Below are 12,028 nucleotides of genomic sequence, written 5' to 3'. Positions count from 1 at the left end.
TAAAAGTAGGAAAACCCAAGGAATGATCTCATCCCTCCAGCAGGAACCATACCTCTAGCAATGATCATCTATTGAGAAGTCCATCAGACCCTAGAATATTTTTTGTGGATGTGTGTATGACTGCAGTTTTAATTATTGCATGTTAATAATTAAACATTAAAGTTACAATTTACAATTGTAATTGTAACTTTACTTATTGCTTTAATAAAACTTGTAGTATGGACAGGACTTTGTACTTGTGATTGTGTATGTGGTCCCTATTCTTGGACTTGGTGTGTTTCTAGAGTCTCCACATTTGAAAAAAGCACCAGAGGCAATTTTCACTCTGTTGAACTTCAAACGGTAGCAACCAGAGCTGAACCCACGGTGGTGTATTATAACATTAAATTCACTTTAAGCAAAATAAAAGGCTATACAGAGGAAGAGCAGAAAGACAGCCTGGATGAGCACTTGGAGCATGGCCCTGAGGAAAAGCAAGGATAGAGAGATCTTTTTGAGCTCAGTGCTGTGTGAAAGAGGCTTCAAACTGTGAGCAAAGAAATTGTCATTTGTCTGATTGTCCTGCTCTATCCCGGAGAGGTCTGAGCACTGATATTCTTTGTAAATAAACAGAATTGCTTCAGAGAAATACCTGACTGCATCATCAATTTATCCTCCTAACTGGGATAACCCACAAAGCCCCAAAATTGTGGCTAATCCCTCAAATCAAAAGGAGTAACAATATATATGACCATTACTCTGGCAATGTGACTGAGATTAAAGCCCCATGTGTTTTAACTCTTTGGCCAGGCAAAAACTGGAATACCCTACATTTAAATACCTTGAGGATACGTGTCTTTAAAAATATCCCCTCTATTCATCACTAGGCAATATTAGATCATGGAGGGACAGTGGGGATAGGGGGATCAGAACAATGTTTAGGGCGGACTGAGTTAGCAGATTTAATTTCTGCATGCAGTCGCAACCATGTGTATAAGAAAATGAATATAAGTCTGAGACTAATTCTAATGTAAACTTGAGACATGCTAAAATAAATAAATAAACAAATAAAATAAGAGTGATTTGCATTGTTTCTGTGTTTCACAACTACTGCATTTTCATTCAATGCTCTGCTTCTCTTCAGAAAGGCATTTTTCATAATTGTCGTTGCCCAAGAATGTATGCATCTCCAAGCCCATGAGAATGCAAACTTCATAGATTCTCTGCTTACTCTTACACTGTTTAAGCAAAATTAATGATCCAGCAACTGGACTAATGTTATTTTTCTATTTGTTCCTTCTACCCGATATAGCTCCAAGTGCCCCTCCGCAGTCTGTTACTGTTCTAACAGTTGGAAACCATAACAGCACAAGCATCAGCATTTCCTGGGACCCTCCCCCACCAGATCACCAAAATGGAATCATCCAGGAGTATAAGGTAGAATTGATGTACAATGGGAGGGATGTGAATTAAACCAAATTGTGTGGTTGAATTATAGAACATCACATTTTTTTGTGGATTTAGATTTTGACATAATGAAATACGCATCTGTATAATAACAAGCAGAGAGGTCTGAGCAGTAATACCTTTTTTTCTCAAGTTAAGCAGCATCAACATTATGTTAAAAACAAAACTGATCTGTGAGGGGGAGAGGAGCCAGCTTGTACTAGGTACTACTCTAGGCTCAGGGTGAATCAGCCAAGCTCTTATCCTAGAGCTCCCACAGCCTGACAGGGAAGCTGGCAGTGGATCAGCCAAAGCTACTCCTTCCTCCCTGCCCTGCAACAAAGCTGACTCAAAACACTTCAGTGTAAAAATCACAGGGCATGACCCTGAGAACACAAGTTCAATTTGTAAACAAATTCAAATCTTCTTCCACGGTCGCCTTTAAGGACCATAATTTAGAGAACTGCAGGCCACAAGCAGCCTCCCTGGAGCAACAGGTTGAACATCACTAGTATGCTGTCTCTGTTTCTTAGTGGGTTAGTAGCTCACTTTACTTATCTCTTGTCCTCCATCATTGATGTGCTGTCTGCAAAGTGTCATCCTCAGAGGCTGTATCAGTCAATGGTCAATCCCATGCTTGGACCACTTATGCATAAATAAATGTTTACAACGTGGATATGTCACAAAATGCTATCCGATGGACTGTTCATCCCACTCCAGTAAATAAATACCCAGCAGCACATAGAATAACAGAAATAGCCCTGCACAGCAGGTGTAATAGTAGTAAAACCCTTTCAGCCCTCATCACATCTTCTACCCAAATGCCAGGGGAAATGATGGGCTTGGCAGCATACATGCTAGAGATCAGAGAATTAACTTGAGAAGCCATCCTCTTGGGGCAGATTCAGCATGGGTTTCTGCCAGTGGAAGCTAGTGGGAATCCAGGAACAAAGCTCCAGAGGCAAAAATAACGGCCAGAGGTTGCATCTGGGGAAAGTGGCCACAACTTCCCTTCTTCAGGGACAAATCCTATTGGGGATGTCAGAAGGTTGTGGATGGGGGATACACTATTTTAGTGAGTATCTTCAATAGCCTGAGATAGTGGGTCTCATATGGAGCCTCTGGTGGAAATGGAAGCTTCCCTGCCCCAACAGAAGTCCCAGAAGAGTGGAAGTGTTGGCATTGCCACTTGTGGATGCAGTTTGGTCATCTCACACAGGAAAGTGTAATTTATACCCCCTGCTCCAATGTGGGTGAATCTGACTCAAAGATGGAGGAGGGAGGCAGGCACTTAGTTTTAAAATCCGTGTAGGCTCTTTTATATTTCGCTCTCTTGAGTAGGTGTTTTAAAGACACACAATATTTATTTGTAATGTATTAGTTTGTTGTTTTGTTTTATTTGGTTTGGTCAACACCACAATTTATTAAACCAACTATGCTGTTGAAACATCATTTTCACATCAATTCATCTTCATACCAACTCCAGTGTGTCAATATTTGCTTCATATAAATTCCATTAAAAAAACTATCTTAAGAGAATGTTATGACTTCGCGGTTAGCATTAAAAACATCAGAAAATGCATAAGAATTATCCACACAACTTTAATTCTTAACTTTTATACATATGCATTGGGACATAGGCCAAGATTTTCAAAACCTAGGAGACTAAATTTGGGCTCTTAATTCCATATTTATGTACCTGATTGACATGATTTTCAAAAGTGACCCAGTAGATGCCATTTACCTCAGTGGCAAGCATTGTATGATCAGCACTTTTAAAAATTAGGTACCTTATTTAGGTACCTAAATAAATGTGAATTTAGGATCCTACCTTTATGCATCTATTTTTGAAAATCTTAATTAATCTGTAATTACTTGCTTATGTGATATTTCTCTTATTAAGTAATATAACAGCTCAGCATTTTCCTACAATCTGAGCTACACACACATCTGCAAATTTTGTTTCTTCCTTCATTTATGCCTACAACAATTCCATTGTCAAAATAGTCTAAAATGCTTTCATTAACTAAGTGCTGGTTTGCAACCTTACAGTTTGCCTTAAATTAGGAGCACCATGTAATACTGTACTTTCCCAGGACCAGATCAGGACAAATCATGATGACTCCTCCCCACTCCCTCATGCACCTGGTCAGGACTCTGGCCAGCAAATAAGCTCTGTTTGACCCTAAGGGAAGCAGGGATTCTTCCATCCCCCACTCCTTGCTTACAGGGAGGTGTATCATATGAGTAGCCCCTGGTACTGTGAAGCTAGAGTCAAAAACTGAGCAGTGCCAAGCATCAGAGCAATGGGGATGTTACTCCTGCTTTCTCTTCTGCTGAGCCAAGTAAGGTCTGTGATAATCCAGCCCTTTGTCAGCAACCACATGTTGTTTTCAACCAGCAGCACCTTCCTTTGGTACAGTAATTACATACATGCATATATGAGATTTTTTATGTATTGGTTCCCTTGAGTGGAATTAGAGTGGTAGTTAATGCTTTCTTTAATATTATAGTAATAGTCTCCACAGATCCCTTCAACTAAAAAAGAGTCCCTGAACATCTCAATGCTAAAATGTCTCAGGAAATGCTCATGAATAAATATAAGAGAGAAAAGCAAAACTGCCTTGAAATAATATACCACTCGCGCCACAAAGTGCTGGTTTGAAATACGGCACATATCAGGATATGTAGGGAGCATTTTTTGTGTTTGTTGAATTACAGGGTAAAATAAGTCAGACCGCAAAATTTAGATTCCTGAACAATTTCAGTTGTGACGGCAACAACATAGAATAGCATTTTAGGAATTGCACACACCCTTTTTCTACCAGGATAGAAAGCCAAAAATACTTAAAAGGAGATTTTGTATAATATTCTTAGGAGTGTTTCAACATGCTTCTTGTTGTAATATTTGATGCGCATTTTCTATTCAATAGGAAAAAAATGAGACTGAAAAAATAATTTTAGGAAACCGTAGATTATAGCCATAGTAACTGAACAAGAGCCGGATCCAGCAAAGATGTATGCATATGCTTAATATCATTAAAGTCAATGGGTGAGATTCTGGGCTGTGCCTCTAAGAATTGAAGCATAGAACTTACAGCTCAGGAACATGGGGAAGGAGGTGATTTTTAAGCCATTTTTGAACTCTACTGATCCTGGGCTGCTTGGGGGCTTTTTTAATCCCATCCCCAGCTGCCTGTGGACAGTAGTACCATGAAGAATGTCTGCCATGCTATGTGCTCCACCTCCAGCATGCCTCTCCACCCCCAGCACTGTTCCCAGCATTCCTCCTATGTCAGGGCTGGTAAGTGGGTCCTTGGAAGATAGTGGCAGTCTTTCTCTATTCCTGCACACTGGTTGGATCTAGGGCTTTAAGATAGCCCCCTTATGCTGCTCTTTTACCTGGTGTAAAGAGGCCAGAGCAAGAATGAGAATTTTAGCCATGTGTAAAGTTAAGCACGTGCATAAGTCTTTGCAGAATCAGGCCTAAAAGTTTAAAGGAATTTAGCAGTTGCATTTCAACATATCAATATATATATTCCCAATGCAGTATATTAATATACAATATTTGTGCACCATTGTTTGCAAGCATGATTATTTTCATATTGTTTTATTTCTCCAATTCCTACCCCAGATCTGGTGCCTAGGTAATGAGACTCGATTTCACATCAACAAAACAGTAGATGCAGCCATTCGCTCTGTAGTGATAGGTGGCCTATACCCTGGTATTCAATATCGAGTGGAAGTTGCAGCAAGTACAAGTGCAGGTGTTGGAGTAAAAAGTGAACCACAACCCATAATAATTGGTAAGTGATTGTCTCCTCTATTTTATTTTACCTGTTTAGTATTTCAGAAAAGCTTTCATAAATCACTTCTGAAAGCATAAAAATCCAGTGGAGCAAAAAAACAAGGTGCAATTCAATTTGAGCTATCTAGTTAACTTTAAATGTACCACTGCCTGCCAACACTGCCTCTTCCTCTTTTGTATAGTTCTCAGAGCTAATAAGATTAAATAGTTCTTCCTTTCCTGAAACATATTAAAAAACATAGATTATCCTGCACAGCTGATTTAATATTTTATTACGAATTTACCACTCCTGCAGGTTGACAGATTTATAGAACTAGCTCTCTTATCCTATTGAGATGCTTGTAATATTGCCTTATTTGAACTACTGCTGCCCAAGGCACTGTTAAAGTTGGTTTTCTGAGCATTTGAAGTTTAGCATTTTTCAGCTATCCCAAGCAGATGGGCTTCCTTCTGCCAAAGAACAAGTGGCCTCTAGTCCAACTAAAGAGAAAAGCTGGTAGTATCATCTCTTTCCTTTGAAATTACTGTTTCTTATAAATGGTTTCCATACTCAATTAATTTCATGACCTGAGGAAAACCTAGAACCTTATCCTTCTGAGAATCTTCTATAACATAAATTGGGGGTGGGGCAGGCAACTGAACAGATCTGAATTGAGCTTTTTTGTTGTGGAGCTGCATTAAAGTGCTTCGAGTATAGGGATTTGTTTATTAATTTGATCTATTTGAACTACGGCTTTGGGCCAACTGTTAATGTTGCTTTAAAAATGTGTTATTTCTAAAAGAGTACTGGGATAAGGTTTTGTAATCTCCTCTTCTATTTCTTATACTGTGCCTTTAGGACTCTTGACAGAGACTACTGAAAATGTGGAAAAGTGGAAAATGTAACTAAAGCAATGTCTCAGACTTAGAATGTTCATTTGAGTTGGGGTGAAATTCACCCTTCAGAGGAAAGCCAGCACGAGACCTAGCTCCCACTTAAGACTTATTTAAGCTTCATTTTAAGTGGTTAATGACATTCACATTACAAATGTATCCTCTCAAAAGTAGGGCAATACAGAAGTTTAGATTTAGGTTTTTTTTCTTGTATTTCTTTTTGGAGGGGGAGTCTGAAAAAGGAGATTAAGATAGATCTACCCTTAGGGTGAGTCTACTCATCGAAGCTTCATGGGAGTATGTATGACAAGGAAAATAATCTTGCAAGACTGAAAATAATGAACTCAGCTATTACAAAAACCTTGGGAAGGGTACTAGATATGAATTTGGGGCCTCTCTTCAAATGATCTCTACCGAGAGACTGACCTTTCACTTTTAGTTCATTTCTTTTGAACAACCTGATTTTTGTATGAGGTGTCTCTTGAAGTACTGCTTTAAGGGTTCAATCCTTCAAGGTGCTGAACACAAATGGTGCTAATCCAGCATAGCATTTAAGCACATGTTTAACTTGAAACATTTGAGTAGTAGTGCCATTACTCATTTGCGTCAAGTTAAACATGTGCGAAAGTGCTTTGCTGGACCAGGGCTAGAGTGCTCAGCACCTTGCAGGACTGAGCCATCAGTCCTTCCCTGACTCTTACAAAAATGGTTAATATACCCCAGAGCTACATGGAAACATATGTTTCCATATTTGTGGTAAGGCGGTGGAAGAGACATGAGAATGTAAGTACATCATAAATCGGAAAATGCCAGTTGGAACTTAGAGACTTTTCATTTATTCATTGTTATACTCATTATGTCATTTAATTCTTACTTTAATGATCCCAGAATATATGTCTCAACAATTTTGTCTGGTAGCACTTTCTGCATATTTAATGCCCTTTAGATGAAAAGTAATGGATAAGGTCTTTTCTGTTTTGATTTTGGTTCCCTTTTTCACTTACATTTTCCCTTTTGTATTCAGAAAGCAAGATACAGTTACTAGCAGTCACACTGTCTGCATCTCACTTTTCTTTAAATCCCATCTTTTTTCTATTGTTTATAGACTATCTTGATTTCCCTAAGATTTCCCTAAGAGATGACATGGTATTACATGATATTTTGATTGAGACACTAGAATAATGAAAAATCAATATAGCACACATTACATGGATTAAAAACTGGCTAACTGACAGGTCTCAAAATGTAATTGTAAACGGGGGATCATTATAGGTTGCAATTCTCAAATACTTATGTAAGTAACTTTACTCATGTAAATAGACTTTCCGGGGGACTTGATAACAGTTGTCAAATATGTGAAGGGATGTTATAAAGAGGATGGTGATCAATTATTCTCTATATCCACTGAAGGTAGGACAAAAAAGGAATCAGCGTAATCTGAGCAAATGTGATTTAGGCTAAATATTAGAAAAGACTTTCTAACTATAAGGATAGTTAGGCACTGGAATAGGCTTCCAAGGGTAGTTGTGGAATCCCCATCATTAGAAGTTTTTAAGAAAAGGTTAGACAATCACCTGTCAGGAATGGTCTACTTAGTCCTGCCTCAGTGCAGAGACTAGATGACCTCTTGAGGTCCCTTCAAGCCCTGTATTTTGGTGATTCTATATTTTATGCCCCTGGGGCTACTCAAGTGAATAAAGTTACTCACATATGTGTGTTTGCAGGATAAAATGTTGATTACATTGGGAAGGAACCATAATGTGATTTTTTTTAAATTATCTGCACAACTATGGTGCAGTATAAATAATACCACAGTGATATCTTACTTTGCCATTCTAATCACATATCCAGATATCTATAATAATTTTTTTTCCCCTAATTACATTAAAATACTTTCTTACTGTGATTTGTAATTACGATCTTGAAACTATACTTTGATTGCTTGGTCTAATACAAAGAAACAGTTATGAATTGTGTTCTTTCCATGAACTGTGCACGTGTCTTCAAACATTGCAAAGCTTCTATAAAGAAACATACGTCAAACTTGTTATTTCTAGGAAAAAAACCTAAAATTTTGCTCACCAGGATTGAGGATGCTAGAGAAGAAAATGTAGTTGGATTATAAGAAGAAATAATTTTAAAATAATATTGATTAATAATATAGCTATTCTTTCAGTAATCAGTTGGCATGTTCATACTTACATTTTATAGTTGGTGTAATAATATGAGGAACAGCTGCAAACTTTCACAGTAATAGGTACAATCGAATCTGATGTGTCTAATTAATTTTTGGTCCAACAAATTAGTTTTGTTCTTCATTACTCTCCAATGGGAGGAAGACATATTTCATTATATTTTTGTCTGCAAGAACAATGGAGCGTTACAGGTCACACACATCCCTCATATGTGTTCTAATTAGTAGAATTGACAGCATTGTTATAGAAACACCTGCAGTATATGAAATAGTACATTGATACCTTGGATGACATATATATTACTTTTGATTAAATATCAGATAAATATATACAAAATTAATGTAATTTGTTCCCCAAACTCCTTACAATTAGATTAATTTTGTTTTACGTCAATAGGAAACATGCATCTGTGTTCATTTACTTTTCAGCTACTGAAATCACAAAGCATATGTTATTTTGACATTTAAATGAATTATTACTTTTGCACATGTAATTGCTAAGCACTGAAGGGTAGAACAAACATCCAGGCTGCTAACTTAGAAGGTAAGTTGACCTAATTTGGAGACAGATTGCATCTTCCTCTGGAAGAGGCTCTGGCCAGGGATAAAGTCGTCTGAAAGCTCCTCTGAGGTTCTCCTCGCAGAGTTTCTTGTGCATCCACTACTCATGGAGGACCTGTTTCTGACCTCATTGTGAAGGCAGAATGTCCAGTCCAGGGCTTAAGGTTTCTATAGGGAAACAAGATTCCTTTCTGTAACCTTTCTACCAGGTGGTGGCGGTAGCAACAAGGGCTATGTTCATATCTAAGGGTTCCTCTTAACATTACAAAACAGAATCAGCTCGAGCCCCCACCCAGAAATCTGGGGAAACTAATCATCATGCCTGGGTGCTTCTCCACTTGCATGCACATTGTCTGTGTATAACAAAATAAAATGTATATTAAAAGGAGAGGGAACACAGTAGTAATTTGGGAAAACACCCCAGTGATGATTCAAGAGCAGGCAAACCATAAGTAAAATACCTTCCCCACAGTGTAGTGGGTGGTAGTCCTTTGTGGTGTAAAAAGTCCAATGGACAAATGTCCCTTTAACACATCTCTCTCCTTTCCCTTCACTGCATCCGCACTCATGATTTGTTGTCTGAGCTCAGCAGAGTCCCAGACTCCAGAGTTGTGATCAGATGAGTTCACCTCCTGCCAGTAGGGATTGGGGAAGATTGGGTTTGAGTGATGCCTCTGCCTGCCCACCACTATCACTACCACAGCTCCTGCCTCACCCTGCTCCCTTTAGCTGGAATGCTGGGTTCTGATGTTCTGCCACTAGCTCAGTCCTCCTGCTTCTAGTGATTTCACCAGGTAATGGAGAACCTCACTGCTGCTGCCTCTTCTGTGTCGTCTTTCACTGCAGCACTGTCCCCTCACCAGGTCTAAGGCTCAGCCATTTAGACCAGCTTATTAATGATTTCAGCTGTAGTGATCACTGGTAAGATCAAGGACTCTGTATGGATAGAAAATCATCTCTTTCTTTAAACACTGGAGGAGAAGGGTAAAATGGTATCTAAGAACCTTTTAACAGAGCCTACACTACCAGATACGAACACCTGTCCCGACCCCTTCTGACTTTCACTTCGATTTGGCATCACTATCCTCCTTAGCAAGTGAGGTTATAGTTAGGGCATATTAAATACAGGATTTTTTTTGCCCTTTAATTATATAATAAAGATAACATTTCATTATCCCTCCATCCAAGACTTAATTTTAACCCAAAACAGCCAAAATTGATCACTTTGGCAGAGCAGGTATTTTTGCTAGTCACACAGTAGATACAGCTATAAAAATATGGTCTGCTCCTGAGGTCTTTCTCCCCATCAGTAGGTGGTAGGGAAGAGCTCATTCAGAGCAGTGCCTTACCTTTCTTTGGATTCCTGGACTTCTATTCAAGGAGCCAGCATGTCCAAAGTGTTCCCCTGGCCTTCCTTTTTCCATGGCTTCTTCAGGAGCAGCGCTTCCATTGCCTCACCACATCCTCTTCTGGCCCTTTGAGTTCTTGAGGTACATAAGGAGAGAGGCTCATTCCTTTCTGGCCCTGGAAGACTTAACTCTATGATGCACCTACAGAAGGGTTCCAAGGGCACCAAAGACGAGGAAAACATCTGATGGAGCCATTACTCCCTCTCATCTTTTCCTTACCCACTGGTTTCCACTGAGTATTTGGCCTTCGTACCATATAATGGGTGGGAAACACCAGGGCTTTGATAATTGGCCGGATAAAATTTAAAAGTTTTGGAAAGCACTGTGGCAGGTTTTGTAGCCTGTGGTTTAAGTTTCAAATGTATATAAAGGAGGGTGCATGTTGCCCTCAGCCATAATCAGTCAAGGGCTTTTCTCCCTTGACTCTACTCTCTGGTGTTTCCTAAAATTCCCTGTTTTTTCTTCTTTATAGTACAATTGTCAGTGATTTTTCAACAAAACTACTAAAACCAAGCCAACATCCAGCATAACATTTGAACTCTTTGTTCACAAAGGCAGACAGTCAAAATTACTAAATATTGATATGAGTAATCAGATAGGGAAAAAGCATAATAAAATCACATGGATTACTAACAGCAGTTCCAGCAACACAATACACTACATCATATTTATTAATAAGTAACTTCAGCCACCTCTGAATGAAGTATAAAGTCTAAACCGAGCTTGTCACTAAGGCATTGCTGCAATTGACATCAATGACTGAGTTAGGGGTGGAGGCTCTGACGGATAGAGTATGGTTAGACAAGTAGACCATAATGAAGTAAAGGGGACTCTTATGTTCTCTGGACTTGAGTCTCATTTATTAAGGCCCCATTACACTGATTTGGCAATGAAAGGGAGCATTAAAGGGGATTTTACATTTACATCCACTGCAAAGCTGCTGGAGTGGTGTAAAGGAGCATTAGTGGGAATAAGAATCAGATCCTTAAAGTCTTTTCTTTCTTGCATTGACTTTAGCAAATGACCTTGTTTGTTTACTTTAGACTACAGCCAGTATGCTGACACAGCAGCAGTTGTGTTCCAAGAAGTGTAGAGTGAATTTAACCATTGCTGAATTATAGAAGAGGAATATATAAATGTTCACAGCAAGGCATAATGCTACAATATTTATAACAATTTGCCTGAAATAACCACTTTATTGCTACAATATTCTACATTTGGGATAGGTTCTTATAATTTGTTAGTTCCTGTAATTAAGAGTCCAAATATTTGCTTTTTATAATACGGTATGTGCAGCACTGAATCGTCTCCTCTACATCTTAAAAACACTGTAAGTAGTTTCACGAATGGGGGCAAGATATGTCTATGCTCTAAATATTAAGGTTGGATAATTTTGGCATCATTTAAAAAACCCCATACCGAGTAAGATGTTCTACACCAAACATGTACAAGGTTACTATTCATATTTTTAGTAGAAAATGTTATCTGATTTTCATATTTTTATAACTGCTGAATTTTTGAGTCTCTGGCTCAGATTGGAGAGGTGTGATATTTTTGAAGAGAGTTTCTAATAACTGAGCAATCACAGTGTTTGTCAGTTCTGGAGCTACACACTTTGGCATTTGTGTGACGTCCATCCATAGATAACAGTTTAGATTAGGGGCTTGTTATCAAGCCAGATACTGAGCTACCAGTTCAGTTTTAAAAGCAGGAGAAAGAAAATGGGACATATGTAGGAAGTCAATAAATTCCAAATCA

At 38.6% G+C, this 12,028-nt stretch overlaps 1 protein-coding gene across 19 annotated transcripts in view; it reads left to right on the top strand.

Moving 5' to 3' along the window:
• ROBO2 (roundabout guidance receptor 2) overlaps nt 1-12,028 on the top strand; it is a 615,358-nt gene that overhangs the window by 533,958 nt on the left and 69,372 nt on the right. For all 19 annotated transcript variants that reach the window (XM_034792420.1, XM_034792471.1, XM_034792534.1 and 16 more), the window contains 2 exons: nt 1,292-1,416; nt 5,060-5,231. In XM_034792420.1, the coding sequence (XP_034648311.1) occupies nt 1,292-1,416; nt 5,060-5,231 (297 nt within the window). The remainder of the gene's footprint in view (nt 1-1,291; nt 1,417-5,059; nt 5,232-12,028) is intronic.

The sequence above is a fragment of the Trachemys scripta genome, chromosome 1, assembly GCF_013100865.1.
Source record: "Trachemys scripta elegans isolate TJP31775 chromosome 1, CAS_Tse_1.0, whole genome shotgun sequence".
Classification (NCBI taxonomy): Eukaryota; Metazoa; Chordata; order Testudines; family Emydidae; genus Trachemys; species Trachemys scripta.
Note: the sequence above shows the minus strand (reverse complement) of the source record. Positions and strands in the feature narration are given on the sequence as shown.